This window comes from Alexandromys fortis, unplaced genomic scaffold, assembly GCF_014885135.2.
Source record: "Alexandromys fortis isolate MF-2015 unplaced genomic scaffold, M_Fortis_MF-2015_v1.1 scaffold_73, whole genome shotgun sequence".
Classification (NCBI taxonomy): Eukaryota; Metazoa; Chordata; class Mammalia; order Rodentia; family Cricetidae; genus Alexandromys; species Alexandromys fortis.
The window spans coordinates 2,736,509-2,763,511 of record NW_026067959.1 but is presented as its reverse complement, the minus strand read 5'-3'; the positions used below and the strand labels follow the sequence as shown (position 1 = coordinate 2,763,511).

The 27,003-nt window shown below is 46.8% G+C and overlaps 1 protein-coding gene across 1 annotated transcript in view; it reads right to left on the bottom strand.

Moving 5' to 3' along the window:
• The window catches only part of Ankrd55 (ankyrin repeat domain 55), an 89,089-nt gene that overhangs the window by 26,490 nt on the left and 35,596 nt on the right, over positions 1–27,003 (bottom strand). The window contains exons 6-8 of the mRNA XM_050152855.1: positions 23,306–23,366; positions 12,525–12,653; positions 4,948–5,132 (exon numbers count right to left, since the gene is read on the bottom strand). Coding sequence (XP_050008812.1) covers positions 4,948–5,132; positions 12,525–12,653; positions 23,306–23,366 — 375 coding nt within the window. The remainder of the gene's footprint in view (positions 1–4,947; positions 5,133–12,524; positions 12,654–23,305; positions 23,367–27,003) is intronic.

Sequence of the window (27,003 nt, the reverse complement as noted above, 5' to 3'; positions counted from 1 at the left end):
AGAGAGAGAGAGAGAGAGAGAGAGAGAGAGAGAGAGAGAGAGAGAGAGAGAGAGAAAGAAAGAAAAGAATATGGTTTGGCATGGTTCTCACAGCTATAATCTCATCATCCAGGAAGCTGAGGCAACAGGATTACAAGTTTGGGTCATGTTAGGTTATACAGTCAGTTCATATTTCTAGGTATGTGTTTTTCTAAAAGTGGCACGCTTTCATCAACATCATTTATTAATATGACTGTGTATTCTTTTCCACTTTTCTTCTGTCCTCTATTTAAAGGCACGGCTGACTTTGTACTTAATCTTAGAGGAGAGGGGCTACAGGGTAAATGCGATGACTAATGTTTTGCTGCTTCCAAAAGCCAGGCTTGGAACTGGGAGCAGATCTGAAGCAAAGGCAACGTATGTAACTGCACATGTAAAGGGAGCTGGCCTTCCCAACCCTAGACAGAACTCTCCCTCAGATGTCAAGACAGACGGGACATAGGCTGATAAAGGGCAGAGACTGTTGCTCAGTAGTAGCGCATTACCTAGCGTGTGCGAGGCTCTGGGTTTGAACCTCAATACCATGAAAAAAATGAGGTTGATGAGAGCATAAGGAAGTACCAGGTTAAACAACATTAGGCACCAGAATTTGCTTCTTTGGTAGGGCTGCTGGGAGGTGGGGGCTGTCCTGTCTGAGTGATGTGTAGAACCCTATAGCCCAAGACCACCATGCTCCCAAAAATAGCCTAGAGGCTCATCAGACCCAAAAGGATAAAGACAAGCATCAAGAGGACTGTCTCCCACCTCTGTTATTACATATTTTGGTATTGTGAAAATTCTACAACCAGCCAAAAGAAATGGAGGTTCAATTTTCCACCCGTCTAAATAGATGACAAGAATGAGAAATTATAGGGTTGGTGTGATAACTCCATTGTAGTGTGCTTGACTATCATAGTGAGTTCAATTCTATGTTTTCATACTGAAAAAAATATCACTTATTACAGATAATAAAAATTACCATAATCTCTAAAAATCTTGTTTGTGACAAAGTATTAATATTCGATGTAGTCAATACTCCACTCTTTCCCTCGGATGCACTTTACATGTGAGGAGGAAGGAGAGCATTTCACTCCCTGGGTTGCACCTACAGCACACACACCAACTGCTAACCTATTAGAGTCTCAATCAAATGCTTACACAGAGGAAGCTTTGACAACATTGCTCTGTGTTATATCATGGAAAAAAAAACAGTTCTGGCTAACAGTGTACTGTGACTTTGCACAGCTCCATGAGAAGTTTGAATTTGGACAGTTCATTTTGATACTCCTTTCCCAGGGGGTCTTTAAGTGTTCCAGTGCGCATCAGAACTTTTTATCTAAAGCAGAAGTTTGAGGCTCTGCCTTAGGTAAAGTTAACCCTGGAGTCGGGGTGGAGTGAGAGCATTGTGTCTCCTCAGAGTATAGTCACTGTGAATAAATGCATGCTTCTTAGCTGGAGCTATATGCTGTTCTGTGCTCATATGTTTTTAATGTTGTAGACATTTAATTGCTTAGAAATGTCTATCAGATCAGTAGCCGTGGACATTAGACAGAGGTGATCAGTAGCCGTGGACATTAGACAGAGGTGATGAGTAGCCGTGGATATTAGGCTTCTGGAAAATACTGTGTAAAGGGACTAGACACTTGAATCTCCTATAGTTTTAGTCAACATTGGATAGGCCATATTTTGAATGATGAAATATCACACTATTAGGCTCTGATTTCCATACACACCCTCCTGGGGGTGGGGTTAGGGAGGCAAAGTGGTTTTATTCCTATGAATGAGGTCTCCTTTACAGAGAATGACTAGGCTTCCTGTCTCTCAATCGGGAAAGGAACCTGGGGCAGCAAGGAAGGGAAGGAAGGCAGCGCCCCCCCCCCCCGGCCTTGTTCTAGAACCTGGACTCTGGGCAGAAGGGCATGTGAGAGAGAGCCAAATAATCCTCAGGCATGGGAGCTTCTGGAGGTTGGAAGAGAAGGGCTTTGGACCCAAGTATGTAGAGAGTGTTTAAGTACATAGAGTGGTCTCCATACTCAGATTGTGTTCTCTGTCTGTTGACCCCTCTCCACATTATGACACCTTAGAGGGCAATGTATCATCAATACAGTGATCTGTCACACTGTATATCTAAATGTGCAGTGGCCTATCATACTGCATTTGAATGTGCAGTGACTTATCACACTGTATCTGAATGTGCAGTGACTAATCACACTGTGTCTCTGAATGTGCAGTGACCTATCACACCGTGTCTCTGAATGTGCAGTGACCTATCACACCGTGTCTCTGAATGTGCAGTGACCTATCACACCGTGTCTCTGAATGTGCAGTGACCTATCACACTGTGTCTCTGAATGTGCAGTGACTTCTCACACTGTATCTGAATGTTCAGTGGCCTACCTATCACAGTGTATCTGAATGTGCAGTGATCTATCACACCGTGTCTCTGAATGTGCAGTGACCTATCACACCGTGTCTGGATGTGACAGGTAGGATTTGTTTTATTTTATATAAGAGAGCTCTCTAGACAATATTTTGCAAGATGAGGCTACAGCAGATTCTTCTCTACATCTAGAGGAAAGTTGCCAATGAAGCCAGCTGATGTAGGCTTGTCAAGATGCAACAATTCACTTTGAAGGCTTATGAAATAAATCCTGCCTTACGCTCGCTAAGACCAACTGGTTTTAACTCCTCTGGCCCTCATTGGAGAGGCACAGAGAACAAGGCAACACGTTGACAACCTTTGACTTACATACTGAGCGCCTCATTGGCAAATCTGTGACACATAAGTCACGTTGTCTGAGCTACAGTGTCTTGTCTACCTCAAGGCTGCAGGATGATCCTGTAAGCTGGCCTCGGACAACACAATAAGAATTGGAAGGTCAGGATCTGTGATTTAAAGCAACTGAACAGAGTTGTGGTCCCTGGGTAAGGGTTGATGGGTGGAAGGGTGCAAGGCTATTTCAGCTGCCAGTAAGGGCTGAATTTGTGAAGCCTGTAAACATCTCTGGAGAACTGCCAGGAATAAGCAGGGAGGAGAACCTGATAAAAGGCCTTCCCTTTTATTTATGAAATAAATAAAATTGTTTATTGAAATGAATTAGGACCTCACAGATGGATGAAATGCGGGACATTTGAGACATGGAGGCTGTTTCTGCATTATTTGTGATTTGGCATTACTCTGAGGTGAATACCGTAATATTTAAAATACCGTAGAGGTATTACGTGACTCAGTTCTTCCCCCTACATTTCTTTCTTGTGTGTGGATGTGTCTGTGCATGCTTGCATACCATGGCACTTGCATGGAGACCAGAGGATAGCTTCATGGGAGACAGTTCCCTCCCTCCATCATATATATCAGATAGAACTCAGTTCATCTGACTTGTGACAAGTGCCTTTATCTCTTGAGCCATCCTGTTGGCCATTAAAAAAAGGGGGGGGGGAGTGTGTTTTTGAGATAGTCTCATTCCATAACACATTCTGTATCCTGTGTTGGCCCCTAACTTGTGAACCTCCTACTTCAGTCTCCTTGGGGCTATGGTTCCAGGGAGCACCACCTTGCCTGCTTTCTGACGTAGGCTAAGAACAGGCAGCCTAGTTCTCCAAACCCCTTCCCCCACCTGCACACCCCTCATCACAATCTTTTTTCTCTTCTCTTACCACAAAGCCTTTCTTTTGGAAACTCTTTCACTACGAAAGAAGAAGAAAGAGGAAAGAAGGGCAAGTTGCAGAGATGCCTTTAAGCTTCTGATGATTTTAAACAGCTCAATTATTAACAGAAACTCAGAATTTCACAGAAAAGACAGGGCTTCGTGTTCAACATGAGAACATAAGATGGAGGAACAGGAAAGGCTTACCCAGCGGTTTGGGGCAGGGAGACTCCTAGAAAGTCACTTCCCTTCTCATCGGACCTAATCTTCTGCATTGATTTTCCTCTCTGGGTTTGTTTTCTTCCCTGAAGCTCAGGAAGATGGATTTTCTTTGTTAAAATGTGTAACTCTGCAAAATAGGGAGCTGCTTCTAGCAGCTTTTGGAAGCAGGCAAACGTCCTTCCATCCCTTGACGCTACCTTGTGTTCCTTTCTCTGCCTGGATCTCTTACTTCCCGACCCATCTTACTAACATGCCCTTTCTCAGGACCAACACCTGCTCTTAGGAAGAAGTAGCCTTCAGTTTTCATTAAAATTATCAGGTTAAACATCTCCAACTCCTGAGACCTATGTAGAAGATAAGACATTCTCCCCCTTCCCGACATACACACGTGCTAAAAGAATTTCCGGTATCAGCGGAGGTTCTCTTATGGGATTTCTAAGATTATCAGACGCTCAGGTCTTACTTTGACAGAAAATGGAGACTACATACTCAGAAAGTTTGTAATTCTTACACTTTTCAATAATGTTGCTTATTGTTGTATTTTTTCTTGCATTTCCCACACAGTGCCTAAAGTCAACAAAGGTTAGTAAGCATGTCCTCGTAGGTGATGAGCGCCCCATTTAAAGACGCAGGTGATCCTCCTCTGGGTTGCTAACAACCCCTGAGATTTGTCATCGTCCCTTTCTGAACCCAGCTTCCATTTCCAGCCAATTTAACAACAATAGCTGGAAAAAATTTTTCATTAGTAAGGTCCATGGTTTTTAAGAAGGAAATACAAACTCCATTAAGAACCAGGGCCCACGTCAGCTCAACAGAAAGCCTCCTGAGATATTCAGCGAAAAGTGGAAAATCTGACAACTCTGTAGTCATGATTTCTGTTCATAACAATGATTTTTTTCCTCCTCTTACTAAAATAGACCAAGACTTGTTACAAACACATGTATTACCAGTAATAAGGATATAATCAGGAAGGATAGCGCCCTCGGTGTCTTTATTTTAAGATTAACATTAGGGGAAGATGACTGGTAGTTCCCAGTGCTGTCTGAGTTGCTATGGATACCTGTCATCCACATCCAGAGCCTGCAGGTTACACTCAGGGATTTTTGCCAGATCGTTAATAAGGTCGCCGAAACCCGAAGCTGCTGCGATATGGACGCACGTCTTTCCGCTCTCATCATCATAGTTGATAATGGACGGGCCCTTATGGTGACTCAGAATGATGGAGCACAGGATCCTATTTCCACTCTGAAAAAAGGAGTCAGAGAAATCCCATCATGAACAACCCTGTCCATGTTCCTACCTATGCATGATGAGGGAGGGCCTGCTTTAAAAGACAGAGGATGGATAAGCGGGGGAAAAAAAAAAAACAGAACAAGGAAGGAAAAAGCAGAGTGGCCATTTCCTTAGATGATGAGGACTGGGGGACTCATCTTCCCAGTTTACAGCCAGCTTGTCGAGTACTCACAGACCTATTCAGCCCTTTGACTTTCCGGCATGACTACGTGAAAAAAAGTTCATATTCTAGAGCTACAAAAAATCATCCCCCCAAAAAAATTACAAAAAGGAAAAAAAAAACCCTTACAATGTATTAAGTAAGTTTGTAGTTTTGTGATGGGCGAAGCAGCCTCAGAAGAGTAAAAAATTAAAAAGGAGTGAGCGTCATGATCATGTGGTTTGATCTGTGGAGAATTTTGTTATGTGCCTGCCCCCTCTCTCCTGGCTTCTCAGAAGTTCAGCTAACAGCTTAGCTTGGCTTTAATGAGATGCAGCTTCAGCGTGGCCACTCTGTTTTGACTTTGAGTCTGCTCTGTTGGGGCCACTAGAGAAATCTAATCCCAGACAGTGGCTATCTATAATTTGTATTCCATTTCTTCAACCGATTTCCACCTATCTCAATTCTCTGCCGGGAGTTTTGTTTCCAGTTGGGGTTAAATGTCCTCCACAGCTAGGGAACCGACGATGGACTTGGTGGCAAACGGCAACCGACGTCAGAGCTAGCCTGACAGATGTGTTGCCTAGACAACAAACTGCTCCCTAGATCTGCTCTTTGACGTTTTCATTTCACTGGACAAGGTGGCCGTGAGGGCAGCACTTGTGCACTTAAATTCACTATGAACACGAGGAGGAGGAGGAGGGCTGAACCACGACACTAGGTTGCAGACAAAAGCCCTGTTCCTCAGTCTGGCACGGTGAGTTTTAGGCAATCCTTGTGTCGGAGATTCCTAGCACGCCTCCAGATCCTCCCAGGTGCCCAGTATCCACCCTGCAACAGGGGATACACTGAGCTTTTCCTTAGGCCCAGGACAAAGCAGAGAGGGCAGCAGCAGAGGCTGGGCAGGAGTCGGGCTCCTGATGCAGGCGTTTGGGGGTTAGAATTGTGTGTGTGCAGGCTCCACTTATAAAACAAACTGAGAATTTCAAGGTGCTGAGCACAGAACGTTCTATCTCGGGTGTCTCAGGCAGTGGGCTTCCTCCTGGACCTTGGTCTCCCCCACCCCCCACCCACCTTACACCCTTTCCTCTTTTTGTCTAGCCTTTCTTCCACGTGGCTTGGATGTGACTCGAGCATGTATTTGTGTGCTGTGCCTGTCTGTCCTAAGAAGTCTGCCACACTGAACACGTAGATAAGGGGCTTTCACAGTTTTTTTTTTTTTTCCTAGAATCATTCATATACAACTTGATGCATTCCGAAGGGGCCTGGAATACAGTTAAAAACAGTCGAGAGACACTTTTCTTGGAAAGTACCCGCTCCTGGAGAAGGAAAACAGAGAAGAGTGCCAGCTCGGTGGGTTTGTTTTGTTTACAGTTTCCTGGAAGAGAAAAGGCCTTCAGGTTGCCAAGGTGATTCAAAGGGCAAAACACCTCTGTTCAGTTTCCCCTCTTTGTAGAAGAGGGAGCATTGAGGACAAATGGAAAAAACAAAAGGACACACCTCACCTCTCTGCTCCTTCTCCTCGCCTGACTCTTGACAGTAGCTGCAGCCCAGGGCACCTGTGTCTGCTTCTTCTGAAACCTGACCGAATGGTCCCATGTGTTGTGGAGGCTGGAGTGCTGTAGGTTAGGCCTCTGAACAAGGATGGGCAAGGTGTCTCCCCTCACTTTACCCTCTTCTCCCAACCTGCCTTTTGTTGTTGTAGGTTCCCCAGGTAAGTCCTTTGCCTGCTCCTGGGTCTCCCGTGTAACACTATCATCCGTACTTCCCTTTCCCGTGTCAGTTTTCCTCAGAAATAATGGTGACAGCTGTGCACATGGAGAGACTGCTTGTTGCTTAGCGCCTTCCTAAACCGTTCCTGACCATAACCCCAGGAGATAGGCTGAGAGGTCAGAGAACAGAGGCCGGAGGGATGGAAGAATTCGCTCTGGGTCAGAGTTAAGAATGAGCTGGGCCAGGATCGACGCTGTAGAGTTTGTAGGCTTGGACCTTTGAGGAAAAGGACCCTGCGTGTTCACACTGAGGAAGCTGCTGAACTGAAAACCGCTGTTTGGACCTGTCACATAAATAGTCATGGTGAACCTTGCCTCTGCAAGGAAGGTGGGCCCTGCTGTAGCCTCCTGAGAATCTGAGGCACACCAGAGACACTGCTTTAGAAGCCAACAGTGGGGACGATAATCACTTGGTGACACCCTGCATTCCCCGCTAGCACTTCGGATGGCTCCAGTCAAAGGGAGGCTCAGATGATGGGGGGCTAGGGAGGTCACAGGGGCCAAGAAGAAGTAGGAGAAGAGAAGTAGGAATGCCCAGATGGGGGCCAAAGGAGGAAGAGAGAATGGGCCCACATCCAGTGGGAATGCTAATGCACCAGGGGAGCAGCAAGACCACACACAGCCTGTTGCTGAGCTCTCGGCTTCGCAGTGGGAGGCTCGATCGGTGTCACAGATTGTTTGGCTGTATTTATCTGCTTTGTATTGTGGGTAATCACTGTCACGTTGCTGTCAGGTCCTCTAGGAACTTCTGTGTGCTTGTTGTTTTCTCTTTATCCCTCACGAGCACAGAGCACCGGAGAGGAGCTTGACTCAGAAGAACGCTTGCCAAAGAGGAAGCTGAACTGTTTCGGAAGGATAAGAACAAGGGAACTTGGAGGAGGTGTGCCACTTGGATCAGGCTTTGAGGTTTCAAAAGCCCAAGCCAGATCTAGTCTTGTTCTCTCTCTTTCTCTCTCTCTCTCTCTTCCCGCCTGTGGATTAGGATGTAAGCTTTTAGCTGCTGCTCCAGCACCATGTCTGCCTGACCCGCTGTCATGCACCCCTCTGTCCATGATGATCATGGACTAACTCTCTGAAACTGTAAGCAAGCCTCCAACTAAATGCTGCTTTCTTTTATAAGAATCGCCTTGGCCATGTTGCTTCCTCGCAGCCATAAAACGGTAACTAAGACAGTGTCCCTTCAAAGAGGTTCATCGGGAGGCTGTGGGACCAGTTGGTTATCAGCATAGGGTTGACTGGACTAGAATCATCAAATCGTCTTAGAAAGACATCTCTGGGTGCGTCTGCGAAGATGCTCCCACAGAAGTCTAAGAAGACGGTAGGCTTGCCCTGGACGTGAGCAGTACCACGCCATGGGTGCAGTCCCGGAGTGTATATTTTTATAGGGGAAAGGGAGTTGAGTACCAGTGTTCATTTCTGCTTCCTGACTGCAGGCGCCATGTGACCAGCTGCCTTCGACGCCTGCCACCATGCTTCCTTCCACCATGTACTGCATCCCCTCAAACGCCAAGCCAGAAGTGACTCTTTTCACCCTACGTTGTTGCCTCCGTTACAGCAACTAGGATAATTACTAACGCAAAAGAAGTTGCCCGGTGCCTTCCTTTGACAGGAAAGGGTTATTCTCCCTACCTTGAATGAGGGGATGTAAGCATAATTCATCATGTGCTAGAGCGAGTACAAAGCAGCGGCTTCCGAGCTAGCATCCCTGCTTCAGTCACGTCGCCCTGAAGGCCTGAGGGCTTTTATGACGCGCTGCAGCCAGACGAAGTAGATTGGAATGGAGATAGCGAGTCTGCGGGAGTAAGCGGTGGAGAATGGGCTCCAAGCTAACTAGAGGGAGGAAAAGGATACACGCAATATCTCTGAAGTGTTAGAAACGGAGCTATTCTCAGCTAGTCTTTCAAGGGCCAGCGTCCTAGCTATTGCACTAAGACAGGAGAGCGGAGGGAAAATAGGAGGACTGGGAAGGAAGAGCTGGAACGACTTTTTGCATCTCATGTGGTTGTCTAAGTAGAATATTTGAAAAGACAGATGAAACTCAAGGCCCTGAAATTAAGAAGCAACTGTAACAAGTTTTCAGAATATAAGACACAAATTTTACAATAGACAAAACTATTTTTCTATGTATTGGCAATGATCAAAGAGGATTTGGAAATGAGAAACTATTGTTTTGGATGTGGTTTGTCTCTGACAAAACTCATTCTGAAATTTAATTTCCAGAATAATGTCATTTGTGTTTATATGTGTGAGGGGGAGGGGAGAGATAGAGACAGACAGACAGATGGATGGATAAAGGATAGTGTATGCCTGTATATGTGTACTGGTGCACGCCCATATGTGTGCATATGTGGGGGCCGGAGGCTGCTGTTGAGTGCCTTTCCCTGTCACTCTCTATGCTGTTTTCTGGGACAGGGCCTGTCCTTGAACATGGAGCTCACCGATCCAGGAAGACTACTTGGTTGATGAGTGAGCCCTAGGCATCCTCCTGGCTCTGCCTCCCCAGCGCTGGGATTACAGGTTACAATGATTCCAGGATTATCATCGTGCCTGGCTTTTTATGTGGGTGTCAGGCACCCGATTCCAACTCAGGTCCACAGGCTTGCACAGCAATCATCTCGCCAGCTGAGCCATCTCTCCAGCCCTCCACCTCCAATGTAATAGTACTGATCAGTGGGCCATGTAAGAGGTAATGGGGGGGGGGGTTATCACTCTGTGCTGGCCTGTAGAGGGAGATGAGGCAGAGATACCTGACAAGCTAGTGTCATCACAGGGAGGTGAGAGCATGGCCTCGCGGGTCTGGGATGACACTAAGATCCTCACAGACAGCAAGTGACATGCTTCTGTTAGCCCAGCTAGAGCCAAACAGTGGTGTCTTCTAGACAGATAGGAGAATAGGAAAGAGGACATGGCCATTGTAGTCTATCTCTAGCTAATAAAGGACCTATAAAATAGAAGCAGAAGTTGAAGTTAGTTTCTGGGCCCTATGTTTCAAATCTTTACTGCTTTGGTTGTTTGGGTCAAATACAAAGGCTTAATTATTTCCAAGTATCATAGCCTTATATGTAATCTCATTGTACAGTCCAAGAGAAAGGCAGGAAGTTGAGCAAAGGAATAAATGCCAATGGGAAGCAGACTCATTCATGTGGAAACACTATGACGAGCGTGCAGCGCTGGACCTGTGCAACAGGAGGCAACTGCGGCGGACCAGTGATGCCGTGATTTTCCGGTACTCCTGCAAAGGGCAGAAGGCACAGCCTGGGACTTCGACTACCACACTAGCCACGTGGAAGGGAGAGAGACCACAGGTCCTCAGAGCCAGGATTCCTTACATGTTGATGCAGTTGCCAACTGTCATGGGGTGATGAAGACAGCTGTGGACCCTTTGCTTAGAAAAGCAGATGCAAGAGCCCAGCACCTGCACATAGATGTCGGCCAGCGCCGTAGGGTACCAACGGGAACCTTTCTGTTGGTCACTTTACTTCCAGGGCCAGAGCCAGATATACAGCAGATGTTCCAGAAGGTTTATTGAGTCGTGATGGAGCAAATGCAGGAGGCGTTTCACTCATGTGTCTAACTGTGGTGAAAAGGCAACATTGAAGATAGGGGTAGATACGATATTGGCAACCATTAACTGGAGTTCCTCTCTAACAACAGCTCTCAGTCCTAATAGTACATTTTAATTTCCTGGGAGAAGGAAGGAGGTTTAAAAGTCTCCATGCCTGGGCTCCACCTTAGAACAACTGAAGGAGAACTCTAAGTGGAGCCTAAGCATCCACATTACTTAAAAGGTCCTTCGGTGAGTCTTGGGAGCATGGCAGGCTGGGAGCAATATCATTTACAGCATGGTTACTTAGACTCTAAATTTTAGAGAGAAGAATACTCAATTCATCAACCCAGTCTCTACGAAGTTCAGAGAATTTAACAACGTGACTTGTCTCTTCCAGTTCCGTCACATCCTCTAGCTGCCACAGGCACGGTTCCATTCATACCCTCCCTCTCCCGATATATTTGGAGCTAAGTTACACAGATGTGTGTGACTCTCCTTAGGTCAAATCCAGGGCTGTCATGGAAATTCAGTGTGTGTTGTCGCTCTGGTTTAGCCAAACTGCCACCTACAGGATAAGGACAGAGACTCAGAAGGTCTGGGTGCAGGGAGCTCAGGAGTCTGCATTTGGGGCAAGACCTGATGGGGATTCATTCTACTACAAGGGCTAATTTAGGACTCGACTGTGGCTGGGATGGAGGAAGAGGGACCAGATGATGCAGGTCCATCAGAATTACTGCGGGGGGGGGGGGTTCAGAGGACAGTAGCCGAGAAGGAGGAGTCAGAGTGCCAGGGTATTGAGGGGGAATCTGTAGAAATGCTTATTTCAGATACCATTTCCACCTGAGCTGAGAAGCAACACGCTCAGGGCATTGCTCGGGTGCTGAACCAGATTCTTTGCGATCATTGCTACTGTGGTCCCTAACTGGCCAGAGTCAATTTTCTAAGTGCCCTCAACAGAGCCCGCAGGGAGGGGGCGGGGCGTCTGATCAGATAACGAAAGTGCGTGGGAGGATGCCACGGCAGGTGGAGAAGACAAAAACAAGTCTGGTTCACTTTGTCATCCTGCCCAGGACCGGGTCCGATGCCCTGCAACCGAAGCCAAGTTTAGAGACACAAAAACAGAGCAGTTTTCAAATCGCTTCTGTTTTCCCCTGATCGTAGGCACACCCCTGAGTCCCGAAAGTCCCAGGTGCTACCTCTGCCCCAGGAAAACCCTGAGTGAAACCAGGGTTGGGCAGCAGAGATGACTCTCACAACGAGGCTGGCAACTGTTCTGCTGGCCAATGGCAGCGAGGAGTGGGGATCTGGGTGTCGGCATGGAAAGCCAGCATGCTGAAGCGTGGAAATAGGTAACTCCACTAATTTGTTAGAGAGCCTGACCCTTGGCGAAAGGATAGACAACAGAGCCCGTCAGGTGTCGTAACTTTTTCCTCTCAGTCTATTTGACTTTATTTGGACCCTAGAACTCACAGGCCCATTCTGCTATCTATGGCTGTGTGGACTCAGGTGGCTCAACTCATGTGACTGTGATGCGGGAGTGTGAGTCATTGTTTCACTGCTGGGTACAAAAGCCGGGGTCATCTGCAGTGACGTGGCTGTGGAGGGATGGAGGAAAGTCAGTGAGCTCCGTCGCGAGGGCTTCTGTAACTCAACAGGAAGCACTGAGTGTAAAGAGAGAGCATTAAGGGTGTGTGTATGTGTGTTGAAGCAGCAGGCTTGCTCTTGCCTTTCTGGATATGGGAGACGGCCCTCCTTGCTCTATTATATACATTTCAAGTAAATATCGGGACCAGCTTGTGTGGTAGTTCCGACTTTCGCTGGGTAACATGCTCAGGTCAGCTTTACCTCATTTAAACTCGAGACACGCTCACAGCCTGCTTTCTCACCTGGGCTGCCCAGTGGAGGGCCGTCTTAAAGTCCTTGTCCAGGAGAGTGGGATCTGCCCCCTTCTTCAGCAGTACTTGGGTGTGTTGAGGCCGGTTATGGAAAGCTGCCCAGTGGAGCGGTGTCATTCCCTGCAGCACAACGATCAGAAGGGACAGAAATGAACACAGGCTCCCGAGAGAATGCAAGTTCACATTCCTCCCCTGGCTAGCAGGCCATCACCCATGCAACAACTGCTGCTGCTTGGTAGTTCCTTCAATTCATTAGGCCACTTGTTCAAGTGATGGTTGATGATTAACTTTTTGCTAAGTTAATAGGTGTTGAGATTACATAAGTGAGTTTGAGAAACCAAATCCATGCCCTCGGGGGAGTTGGGCTGCAGTAAAATACAGGAAGATGGACACTGAATGCACATGGAGGAGCCAGGACTTCCTGGCTGGCAGTGTGCGCATGGAACATAACTCAGGGAGCAGGGCCTGCTCTATACAGTCTTCTGTGAGAAGGACTGAAGGAAGAACACCAGCGCCAAGGCGCATCGCTGAGGGTATGCTCAAGGACAGCATCAGAGACAGCGGTCACGCAAGAACACAAACCTCCACCAAGTCCTGAACATTATGGGACTGCTGACGTCCCAGTGCCTAGAACAGAAACTGTATGCATAGCTGTCAGACGAATGGATGGATCGATGGACCAATGGATGGATGGATAAGGGGAGAGGAGAAATGAAATTGAAGACAGGCTGAACCTGGGAATACCGATCCTATGAAAATCATTTGGATTTTTTCCCACACGAGTGGAAGCATGGTGGAGGGTGTCAAGCAGGTGTTGGAATGATCTGATTCACACTGCCAAGAGGAAATCCTTTCTTCACAGCTGGAAGGATCGAGCTAGATTGGTCCAGCTGACAAATCTCAGCTTCTCTGAGAACTGAGGGTATGCATTTAAGGAATGCCTGAATGGCAAGTGATTTCACGTTGGCCAATGGCAGCCCCAAAGAAACAGTGGTATTTGAGAGTATGCCATGAGAGATGACCTCGCCTTGATCACTCCTCTGGTCCACATGGAAACATCCAGGATGAATTGAGATTGGGCTATCCACAGAGACCGCAAAGGACTGGAGCAGCTGATAGCTTCTCTCTTAATTATTCCTGCAGAGAGCATGAAGATGCCTAAGAGGCCTGCCCTGCCTGCTGCAGAGGATGAGCAGGGAAGAGGAGACAGGCCTTGACCTCGCTACCCCCAGGATTTTTATTGATCCAGGATGTCATTTGAGTTCTTACAGCTACCATCCTCACTCCATCCTCCAAACCACCTTCTGGCGTAAGGGCTGTGGTGACATCTCTCCCAGGTTCCCAAGCTACTTCCTCTTCTCCCGGGACACACAGACCACATCCTAAGCTTTCTACACCAGGTTCTGCCATGCAACTGAGTTCTAACCACTGGAGAATGGAGGGAAGGTTTGGAAACTCCCTCAAGGCCCGGCTTAGGAAGCATACCTTCCTCCATGCCTGCTTTCTCTCCTTACCACCGCTGAATGTGGAGGAGGACAGGGCTGTAGGTGACGGGCACACAAAACTGCAAAGCCTGAGTCCCTAACTGATGAGGGAGAACAAATCCACCACATCAATCACCATCGGATCAAGATGTGAACAAATCCCTCTTATTGTGCTAGGAGGATGAGATTTTGAGTTACCACAGCAGCTGACCAACCCTGATCTATGCCATTGTCCTCTTATTTCCTAGAAGGAGAAACAGCCCTAGTGAAGTGTTCAAGTCAGAGTGAGAAGAGAACTGAGGCCAGGGTTTGAGGTCTGTGGGGCACTGGCCCAGGATGCTAAAACTCCTCAACCCATTTTGTAGTTTGAATCTGTAATTTACAGCGTGCTTGTGGGGTTTCAAGTTCCCAGTGTCCTCTGATACCTCTACAGCTGTTCTTGGGGATAGTTAACAAATTGGTTCCATATGGGAAAGAATGCTGGAATAAAAGGATATGGAGGGGAATACTAAAGAGATTGGAGCTTATCCACTTGCTCCAATTGCTACTTCTTCTCATGGAACACAGAGTCATTCCATGAGTTTCTCTTCTGCATTTCCAGTTAGGCCACTGGGCTCAGAAACCCAAACACAAGGGAACCAGATTCCTTTTCTTTTATTTCACATTGATTGCTCCTTTTCTAGTTGTGAGATCATGTTTCAGTCACGGGTTTCATGATGGCTGCGCTCTCGTCTGCCTGTCTCAATGCCAAGCGCTCTGCACAGTGAGCCCATTGTAGGTGCTAAGAGAAACTACTTATTAAGCAAGGGGGTGAATTCCCACTGTTCCCGGCTGCCCTTCTTGACTTTGTAAAATTTGGCTTTGCCTTTTATCCATTTTAATTTGTGTGTGTGTCTGTGTGTGTGTGTGGTATTTACATATATATGTTCATGCATGTGCTCCTGTGTACATGTGGATGAAGATGTATGTGAATCTGAGTATGTGTATATGTAGAAGCCAGAAGCTGACGTTCAGGGTTCTTCTCTACCTACTTTTTGAAACAACTGGAGCTCATTGAACGGGCTTGGCACACTGGTAGGTGAGTGCCGGGGACCACCTGTCCCCTCTTCCCTAGTGCTAGAATACACATTGTGCTTGGCTGTTTATGTGGGTTCTGGGCATTTAAACTTAGGTCCTCATGACTGAGCAGAAGGATTTGGTAGACTGAATTCACACTTCAGAATTTCGGGAGAGTGCTCCGAAAGACCTCATCACTAGTACTTCTGTCAACTGAGGAGATGGCTCAGCTTGCAACACGCTTGGCTTGAAAGCACAAGGACCTGAGTTCGGATCCCCAGCAGCCGTGTTAAAAGGTCAGGCCTAGCAGCATGCATCTGTAACCCCAGTGCTGGAGAAATGGAAGCAGGAAGGTCCCAGGGGATCCCTGACCAGTCAGTCTAGCTGAATTGGTGAGCCCCAAGTTCAGCAAGAGAACCTGCCTCAGAAAATGAAAGATGAACAGCAATTGAGAAAGATATACAACATCCTCTAGCCTACACATGTGCGCACATACACACACAAAAGCAAAACTATACATAAGATATACAATAGATGGCAATGATTATGTAGATTTAAGTATGTAAGATTCATTGTGAAAATGTGGTTCTAAATTAAACTGTGGTTATGCAAGGCTAATTATTGTGTTCTACACAAGAAGGTTTAAGAACATCTATTTATTTATTTATTTATTTATTTATTTATTTATTTATTTATTGTGTGTGGTAGGGGAAATTGGAGGTCACATGTAGCCTGGGTTCTCTTTCCTGGATAGATGTCTGGTTGCTGGGCTTACTGACAACCATGTCCGCCTGCTTAGCTGTCCGCAAGCCCAAATGTTACCTCTGGGCACCTGTTTGGCACCAAGAAGTCTGTCTGTATTATCTCAATGAATTTTACAGTGATCCCAGGGGCAGGAGTTTTAGAATCACTTTTGCAGTGAGGAAGCCAAAGCAGACAGGTTAAGCAATTTGTCTAAGGCCAGTGACTGAGTACTTGGCAAGGCTGGAATTCAAATTCACATTTCTGTAGTTCTGAAAAAAAAAAAAGATCTTCATCATGTTGGTAAACTTCTATATCTGGAAAGAAGCTCAGGTGCTGGGGAATTCTGTTTTCGTGTGCGTAGTCTTAGCTGATTCAAGTCTTGTTAGTTTAAGCAATGGTGGTTGTCTCTAGGGTTCTGGTTGCTTCTCTATAGTATTAACTCAGCCATTTGTCTCTAGATTCCCCTTAAAGGATAGCTAGCAGCGCTTCAGAAATGACTGCTTCTTTGTTGCTGTTTTCCTGGGTCTCACTATGTAGCCCTGGCTGTCCTGGAATTCTTTATGTAGATCAGGCTGGTCCCAGACTCAGAGATCTTCCTGCCTCTGCCTCTTGAGTGTTGGGATTAAAGGCCTGCACCACCACGCCTGCCTAGAAATGACTCTTTTAGGGCTATCAAGGATGACTTGACTTAACTTCCCTGAACACTGTTACACTGTAAACAATTTGTAAACTTTCAGTCACAAGAAAGTTCCTGTTTCTATTCTTTATTATTCCCCTGCTGAGCTAATAAGAAATAAAAATAAATCCTTGTGCCATTAGTAGTCTAAAAACCAAAGATTTCACAAGCTCACGGGTAGCCATTCAGGCAGCTGGACAATCACTGGTATTGGGCAACTCTTCATTGAGGAACATTTTCCTGCCGCTGCTTCCTCCTTTCTCCAGCTTCTGTGGAGCGAGCAGACAGTCAAGCTGCATACAGTGAAGGCTCTGGGGACTACATAGAGGCAGGCTTCAGGCTTGGGAGCTGGTACGCACTGAGCGGTAGTAGACCTCACAGTGGAAACGTGTCACGGGAAAATGAAGATGCTGTCTACTGCACCAAGCACACAGGTGTTTGAGGCATCCTTTTTTCTAGAAGCAGTGAATTCCAGGTTATCAAGGATCTCTTGGACATGGGAAGTATGGGATCCGTTGGATGTGAGATGGCCTCCTTCATCTGCTTCCCCCACCATCTGTCTTCTCAGCCCCACTGAGGACTTAGTTAGACCATGGAAGCATTCAGGAGGTGGAAAATCGAGGCGTCATAGAGATGGTGGAAATAGGTACCCAGATGGCCTTGATAACAACAGACTCCCTTTTTACGAAAAATAAACAAACATCAGTTCAAGGACTGGAGAATAATTCACATTAAGTTGGGAACATCTCCAGAGCGTGTCCCTTTGACAGAGGATGTGTCGTGAGGCCATTGCAGGACTCTGCGCCCTGTAGCTGGAGGGTGCACAGGAGGGCTGTTGTGAAACGGCCCTCCTGTGCAGATGAGTAAGCCTGGGTCGTGAGCCTGTGGCATGCCATTTCAGTTTCTGCTTAGCTGACAGGCTCTAAAAGAATCTCAGATCTCCCTCCAAGACAGCCATTGCTGATTTTGATTGGGGGTGGAGAGGTTGTTTTTGTTTTCGGAACCAGAAATCGAATTCGTGTGAAGCAATTTTACCACCGCCGCTTAACACTGAAGGACACAGAGAACCATGCTGATGTGGCCACGTTCAAGGACCTGGCTTGTCTAGGTATGCGGAGGACAGAACAAGAGCAGGGGCGGAGATCAGCCAAACAGCTCCCCATCTTGAAGGGCCTGGAACTGCTAAGAAGCTCGGGGTCTCCTTGGTTGATGTTTAAAAACTGACATAAGAAAATAAGAACATGGCTGTTCCTGGATATGGGTTGAGAAGGCTTATTGTAGATATGAGGGAGAATTCAGCTAGAGGCATCTGGAAAAGTCCAGACTGAACATAGCTAGCAGATGAACCGGGCCATGTGAGCGGAGGTGGAGGGGAGAGTGAGTGAGGGTGGGGGAGAGGCCAGGAGCATGCTGGGAGACCAAGAAGGAAAGAAGCCAGGTGTCCAAAGTGGCTGGGAGGAAGAAGTTTAGGGAAGGGGCCAGGGTAAGAAGTTCTTACCAAGTGGTACTGGGAGAGCTAACAGCATTAGCTTTCATGTGTTAACATGACAATGATGTTCATATGTTAATAGGCACCTCAGCCATTTGCGTGTTACTCTTATCAATTTGCTCTTTAAGCCATTCTGATAACCGTATTTCAAAACAACTGATGACTTTCGTAATGCTATATATTTTGTTTTGTGTAATTTCCGGTAGTCATCCACAGACCTCACCGGCCGCTGAGAGGTAGCCACGCTGCAAAATAGGGATAAGGATCCTTGCTCTCGAATCTACAGACATTTTTTGGAAGATGCTAAGCGATTTTTAAAAAAAATCTTATTTTTGGGAGTAGATGCCAGAAATAACTAATGTCACCTAGACTTGTCTGATTTGTGAAATGTATAATCAAGTTAGGTAACAAACAGGGGAAAGGATCATTAATGTAAAAATAACATGAATCGTGTGACTTTTTCTTGGATTAAAAATTTCAACTTCTTTCTATAATGTGTATTTATATGCAATGTATATATATATAATGTATATATCATATTAATTAAGATAAATTATTTGCCTATATGCACATAGTTTTAAAAATATTTGATACTTTAAGGTGTGTGTGTATGATGCCAGTGTCTATGGAGGTGGGGGAATTGATACTCCAGGAGACGGATTTCTAGGTGATTGTGAGTCACCCTGACAAGGGTGCTGGGAACTAAATATGGGAGTCCTGCAAGAGTAGAAGATTCTGTTAACCACTTAGTAATCTCTCCAGCAAACACACACACACACACACACACACACACACACACACACGTACACAACAAACATCACACAACACACACACACACCTTTTAATATCCACTGGGATGGAGTCAAGGATACAAAGATGGAAGAAGAGACATTCTCACAGGAGTTCGAGGATCAGGGATGGAGGGAGTTAAGGGCTGCTGAGTAGTAATGACCTTACTCCATTTTGAAATATGGTCAGTTTTAGTATAAAGTTTTGGGGTATTTAGAAATGCTATAACATTTTGCCGTTGGTTAGCTGTCAGGTGAGACTTCTGGAGTCAGGATCAATGTCTTCTGATCTTGCTTTTGAGTGCACACTGGCCAGGGTTACACATCTGGAATGCAAAGAATGCAACTAGAGCTGTGACTCACGTCCAGAACTTCACATCCGGTTTTGCAAGCTGAACTTATTTTCTCCGAGTACTGTTATAACTGGTATCTGGATTATGAGGCTGCTTCTAAAAACCTACTGCAATGAAACTGTGCCTAAGATCCACACTGCATGCTAAATACTATGCATAATGGTTCTCCTCTGGGTGGATGCACCGAGACAGCTAACCCAGACGCCAACAGCTCATGGCCTCTTGGGATGGGGTGTTCTTCCCACGAAAGCTCAGATGAGAGCAGGGGAGGCTAGCAACTCGGTAACTCCCTCTCTCTGAAAAAGACAAGCCTCTCTCTAAACCAGCGATTTTTCTGACCTCCTCTTAGACTAACTATGCACAGGACACCTGAGACCCATCTTGCCTTTCCCACCGTGCGAAACCCGAGAGTGTGGATAACTTCTACAGAAGTCACTGTGCAATCAAACAGTGCGGTGAGAACCAAACAGGAAAAAGCAAGCTGATCACTGGACTAGAACAAAGGGTTCAGAAGTGAAACCGCAGACAAACTGGGAGAAAATTTAGCACACTGCAATTAAGTTTCTGAGGGTAGATAGGCATTCTTTAGAGGGGGGAAAAAAAGGTACCCAAAGCAAAATCAGTACCAGGCAAGAACAATCATCTAGTAAGTACATGGCACTCACAAGTTTCTGAACATGGCACTATGAAAATATATTTAAAACCCAGCAGAGGCCAAAGACCAGCTTTCAGATGTGAAACAACAAGAAAATGGCAAGCACCCCGTAGATGAATGGAAATCGTGAAAGAAGATCCAGAAAGAGCGTCAAATGCATGGAAGATACAATATCAAGTGAGGAAGGCAAATACTTAAGGGGATAACCAAGCAACACACAGAAGAGGGCTTCCTAGCCTACTGGTGGGGCTGCAAATGGGCGTCTTGAGAAACAGGTGGGCAGTATGTATCAAACGAGAAACAAACACGCTAGAGTTATTTTTCTAGAGAAATCCTCCCATAAGGGACCCAAGGAGACTCATATGAGACTGCGTTTTAGATTAGCGGACCGATGGTAGAAAATCTGGGAGACAACCTGGATTCCAGGGGAGTGGTTAAACGGACCAAAGTATTTTCATTGTGTGAACACTATGAAGTCATCAAAAGGAATGAACCAGATTTCTATCCATGAACATGGAGAAGGGAGAAAGTAAACTCAAGGAACAACACATAGAGTGTAATGCCTTCTCTGTGATATTCTGTGTTTTTTTCTGAACTTATGGCTAGACTAGGAGGTGATGTGATTACCTGGAGATGAAGGTGGTCGGGGTGGAATTGGTGAGGGTCTTTCTAATGTTAACTGTGGCGCTGAAGTTACTGGACCGAAAGAAAATATGATGATACAAAAACTGGACCTCAGGAGAATGGCTTCAAGCCACTGAGCTCACGTAGGACGTTTCCTCAACATAAGAACATCACATCTGTGGGCTTCACATCCATGGATTCGACCACACGAGGATTTAAAACAATGTGGACATCATACCTGTCTTAATCATGGAAGGAGCTTTTTCTTGTCATAGAACCATGCAGTATAACAATAATTAACACATGGTTTACATTGCACGCGGTATTGGAAGTAATCTAGGGAAGAGCTGAGGTCCGAGAGAAGATGCGCATGGGTTACAGGCAAAAGAGGCACTGTGCTACAGAAGGCACTTGAGCTTCAGATTCTTGATATCCTAGAGAGACTCGGGACTAGTTCCCCACCAATACAGAGGACTGAATCTGTATTGAACATTCATGTTTAATGCAGATGCAGGCAGGTGTTAGGAACATAAGTGGAACCATTTTGTGTGACTTAGAATAGGCCTCTAAGCTAGTCACCAAGCAGTTCTGATAAGAGAGTCTGATGTGTTAATGGGACTAGCCATGCGACCCAGAGGGGATATTGTTATGTTAGTGGACTAGTCCCACACTGTGATTGAGCTCAGATAGGCCAAAGCCACAGCCCAGTGAAATGATACAAAACTTGGAACTTTGGTAATGGTCTCTAGGATCTTGCTGCCATATTCCCAAGATGCTGTTTCTCTGGTCTCTTGTGTTGATACTCATTAGCAGAGGACCTGAGACTGGCGTGTGTGTGTGTGTGTGGGGGGGGGGGGCTGCTTCAGTGACCTTTGAACTTCCGGCACTGTTGCTGGGCTCACACATGGCTGCAATCTCCACCAGTGCCATTCTCCCGGCCTTGACAGGAGACTTCACTGTAGAGGAGCCCACAAAGCTCCAGAAGCATCCTCACCATAGAAGAACCCCCAGTTGAATCCTGCAGCTGTATCTTCTGCTCAACCAGCTGTTCCCCTCTTGCTGACATGTCTGTTAGCATGGTACTATGAGAGATATTTGTGTGACTAAACCAAGCATATTTGAAAGCCAAGTTTTGTGCGGACACCCTAATGGCTGAGCACCTCACAACCCGCAGGCCATGCTTTCTGCAGTAGGCACTATGAGAAAGAGGTTTCAAAGGGGTGTAGACCTGCTGAGGCACAGGCTGAAGAAGCAAGTGTGCCCTTGGGCAGGGCACGTCATCACTGAGACAGCCACTCTCTCAGCCCAGGATTTGGTGGGCCTAAATGGTGGCATGATAACATGAGGAATTTTCGTTGTTGTTTTGAGACAGGGTCTGTCTATCTATGAAGTTGTGTTGGAGCTTGAGATATAGACTAGTCTGGTCTCAAACTCACAGAGAACCTCCTTCCTCTGCCTCCTGAGTTATTCTGGGAGTAAAGGCGTGCACCACTATGCCCCTTGGATTTTTTTTAATTAATTTTTTTTTTGAAACAGAGGTCACTTTGCATGAGGAAGAACCAGGGATCTTTGAAAGATTCGTGTTTCCCTCTGCCTCCATGGGAGGAGTAGGGTGGTGGGGAACTATGATTTTGCTGGGGACACCAGTCAGTTCAGCTTCAAAGTAGCCAGGGTTGCAGGCCTGCAAGTGGAATTTGGCTCTAGGGTATGGATAACTCAATCACCAGTTACCTACATCAGACTTGGGGTGGGGGTGGCGGCACTGAGGTGGAGGAAGTAGTCGCCGGCTTGCTCAGGGTCTAGACGTCTCCAGTGTGCTGACACGAGTGTAACCTTCCAAGCACTCGCTTCCCACGTGGGCACAGAGCGGTCAGTGCACACAGCTCCTACCCCGTCCCCGGTTTTCCTTTTTAAAGTAGGAGTCTAAGAAGGTGCGCCGTTCCGTCCTCTGAGGTGTGGCTTTGGATCACTGAAGATGTGTAGAGGGAACACGGTGTGTGACCACAAATCAGGGGGATGTTCCGTTTCAAACCCAAGTTTGAACAGGGGCTTTTTGGCGTGGTCATCATGATGGTTGCGGGGAGACCGCAGATGAAAGACTCAAGACAAATGGGGGCAGGGGATCAGGAGGAAGCTAAGAGTGGCTGACTCCTATCTCAGCGTCTGGGATCAGCTGATTTATCAAAACCAGTGTAGCGTGACATCTCGTGTGTGTGTGTGTGTGTGTGTGTGTGTGTGTGTGTGTGTGTTTAGTGGGACAAGACTTTCTCAGTATTACTAGCCCTCCTTACTGAAGAGCAACCTAATCCAGCATGTGTTTATACAGAAAGCCCACTAAGAGCCCAGGGATTTTAGCTGGATTTGGGACAACTGTAACAGAAATCCCTCGGCTGGTGAAAATCAGTACTCATCGTGGAACATGGCGTGACTATGATCAAGCCCTAAGCTGGTCTGGGGGAAGCACTACAGGGTCTGACCTAGAACTGTGTGCTCAGGGATGGGGGCTGATGGTTTGGATGTTGTCTGCAAGGCTGACTTAACAATGTGAAGGCAACATCAATTATGATTAACAGGGACTAGTAATGCTGGCCTGGGACTACTCTGCGTGTCCTCCTAACCCGGAAAGAACACATCTGGGGAGCCACGGCTTGTGGTTTACGTTTGGGGGACTCAAGGAGACAGGAGAGGGAATACCCAGGGAGAAATGATGAAATTTCAGCCATATGATTAATGCTTCAGTACTTAATGCCAGAAAGCTCCTCCTCCCTGGAAGAAGCTGCCCCTGCCCCAACCCCAAGTGACAGACAGCAGTCTGCCTGGAGGTAGGAAAGAGAAGCTTGCTTGCGTGTAAAAGATGCCTTCTGCCGTTGCATGTGGACTGTGGCTGGGGACAGCCTACTCACCTCCGCGTCCTGATGGTTGATCTCACTGAGGCTGGATTGTTGCAGCAGGACTGTGAGGAGCCTGTCGGGAGGAACAAGAGCAATTCACTAGCACTGGCAGTCCTGGGTGCTTAGCGTGGGTCTCAAAACACAACACGGGACCACAGCTGAAGGCCCCCCAAATACAATGAGGCTCTTCCCGCCAACCCGAGAGAAAGATCTATGGACGATGTGAACACAGACAACAGAGAAGCATGTCTGCCTTCTCCAGCTTCTTGTCATCTTGGTGCTGCTGGGGACTGAGGGGAGGTAGGGCAGTGAGTCTTTAGCCTCACCCTCTGTCACCTACGTAGTACTTCAATAGCCAAACTCATGCACGTGCGGCTTGGCTTTATTCCCTTTGCATAAGTATAAACAGTGCTTGCATTTACACATTGACATCCTGGTAAAACAGGGACCTCTGAGCAGGAGACGACAGGATTCAGTGAGAAGCAAGTCGGCCCAAGTCAGCCATTCTCAAGCTCACTGGCCTGCACTTGGTTGGCCTCTCCTGGGAGGGAGAGGCAGGTGACGGCACTGGTCCTAGAGCCAGATGTTTGAGTTCAACCGTCAGACCCGCCAAACTCTGAACTCTGAGGTGAGTTACGTACCTTCTCTCTACCCGAGCGCTTCCTGTCTTTGCGGGTAATAAGTCCTGGTCTCACAGCTCAGTGTAAGGACCGACTGAGGTAATAAACACAAAGCATGTGGACTGGGACCGAGACACAAAGTTTTATTTCTAGAAACATTCATTCTAGATTTTGAGCCTTGGCCCCAGCTCAGAACCACAGGGGGATATTTTTTTGAAACCACAAACAGCTGGATTGCACTCAGTGGGTCTTGGAGGAGCCCAGTCATTACAGCTGAAAAGCACCTTTCAGGGCGATCTGGTAAACAGCCATGTTTGGAGACCATTGAGAAAGTGCTGGCCAATGAACTCCCACCACAAGGGCTGAAAATTCACCATGAGGGCTGAAAACGATTCAGGCAAAGAGGTTCAAAATGATTTTTTTTTTATAAGAATCGTTTGCGAAATGAAATTGTTTAGTTCTATTCCCCGACCCAGTTTTCCTATCTCTGTGTGTGTCCTAAGTGTTCATGTGTTCCTATGCATGTATGCATTCATGCTTTTGTATGTGTGTCTGTGTGTAGGACAGGGTGGACATCAAGTGTCTCCCTTACTTGCGCTCTCTCTCTTTCTCTCTCTCTCTCTTTCTCTCTCCTCTCTCTCTCTCTCTCTCTCTCTCTCTCTCTCTCTCTCTCTCTCTCTCTCTCAGCTCGGAGCTGGCCTGTCAGTGATCCCAAGTTTATCTCATCTCTGTTCCCCTCAGCCCCAAAGCTGGGCTACAGATTTGAGGTACCATGATTTTACTTGGTGCTGGGGATCCACACTCAGGCCTTTGTGCTTACAGGAGAAGCCCTCCAGTGACCCATCCAACTTCCCAGTCTCTCCATCCAGTTGTCACTGTCTTTCAGTTTAGATGACATCCCAAACCCTATGTGTTAAATTACTACCAAGAGAAGAAAAGGGTGATGGACCAATCCTGCTGCCTCCGTAGTAGACGTGAAGCAAGGAGAGCTTGAATGAGGAGGGGATTCTCTTTATTTGCCATAGACGTGAAATGGCTCTGGAAGCCTGGGTTTGAATCTAGTTTCTCCATTGTTTTCTGGGGGAGCTAAGCTGCTGCTGGGGGCCTAATTCTTGCCTCACTGCTGAATGATGTTCCGTGGAGAGAAAAATTCAGTGTCTATGGCAGACTGAGAATTCCTTGCACAGAGATTTGTAGGAATGGGCTAAGACTGAGCAGTTTGTCTCCTTTACGGTTTCTGAATTCTAGACTCATTCCTTTACCTGGTAAAAAGTCATTATAAAAATAACTGAGACCAGGTATAGTGGCAGCACATGTCTTTTAATCACAGCACTCTGGAGGCAGAGGCAGACAGATCTCTGAGTTCAGGGCCAGCCTAGTATACAAAGCAAGTTCCAGGATAGCTAGGGCTATACAGAGAAACCCTGTCTCAAAAAACCCAAAACAACAACAACAAACAAAAAACAATTCAACTGGGGTAATACTTTTTGTTTCTAATGGTCTCACCTCTGGTTGCTGTATGGGTAGAGTGAGCTGAACTGGTGACTGTCTCTTCTCTGTGTCTCTCTCCAGGAGCCACTTTTGTCTCCAGTGGGTACAGAATTAGAAGGGGGGGGGGGTCAAGATATGAGCGGAGGTATGGTTCTCAATCTTCTAATGCTGCAACTCTAACACAGTTGGTTTCTCATGTTGCGCTGTCCTGACCACCATCAAACTATTTTGTGGCTATTTCTTAACTATAATTTTGCTACGGTTACAAATCATAGTGTAAAAATCTGATTTACAGGATATCTGATTTGCAAGTCCTATGAAAGGTCATTGGCTCCCTAAAGGGTCACGACTCACAGGTTGAGAATTCTTGAGCTAAGGGCAGTGTTACTCTCTCAGCTAGCCCCCAGGTATATGGGCTCCTTGGTACCCAGACAGGTTTTCTTCCTCCTCTGGATCCAATCGAGAGAGATGGAAAGTGAGACTCAGAAGATTTCAATAGGGGTTAATAGAGAGAGTTCCCATGCGGCAACCTGGGTGGGCCCCCAAGGCTATGGGATGAATTCCTAGCTCTTATGGGTTTCTCAAATTCTTTGTCTCTGCAATCCCTGGCTCTGAGTCTGACCTTTGAGGATGACATCAACTAAGTCTCCACAGTAATGACTTTGTTGTTTAGTTAGTGGGAGCATCTCAGGGAGGAGGGGCAGAGTCAGACTGGCTTCTGACAACCATTCTGGGGTGGTAACATCTTTCTGCTCTTTTGGAGAGCATGGTTTTGCTTTTGTTTTAGTATCTTGGTGTGTACTCCAGGCAGGCTTTGAACTCCTAGGTAGCACAGGCTGGCATCAAACCCGTGACTCTCCATCCTCCCTCAGCTTGGGATAACAGGTACGTGCTGTTGTGCTAAGTGAAGAGAGAGCACTCTCTCTCTCTCTCTCTCTCTCTCTCTCTTTTTTTTTTTTTTTGAGACAGGGTTTCTCTGTGGTTTTGGAGGCCTGTCCTGGAACTAGCTCTTGTAGACCAGGCTGGTCTCAAACTCACAGAGATCCGCCTGCCTCTGCCTCCCGAGTGCTGGGATTAAAGGCGTGCGCCGCCGCCACCACCACCCGGCTGAGAGCACCGTCTCTTGCCCATTTCCCTGGATTTTCCTCAGTTGCTACTTTTTGGAATCCCCCATCTTCTACGTCTGGAGGATTGATCTATGTTGTCTTAACTATTTGATTCTGAAGTCTTCAAGACTTGTAGGCTTCCAACCCTGGACACAGATATCCAGAAGAAGAGCACCCCTGCGCCCCTCCCCCCCCAGTGTTTCTGTGATTCAGCCTGAACTAGAGGCAAGGTGTCCACTATGCAGCCTGGTGACCCTTGCTGTTCTGTGGTGTGGAGGTAACGTGGTTCGGTCCCCATCAACGCTGGCTCTCTTGCTGGCCTCAGTCTTATTATTCTCCTAGAGTTCCGGTGTGTTGCTAGGACAGCCAGAAACATTCCTTCCACCATCCCCGCTGGAACCTGTTCAATCTGCCTTCAGATCTCAGAGCAAAAGCTCCAGACCACCACATACCAGGCTCCAGGACAGCAAACAAGGATCCCCGGCAGGTACCT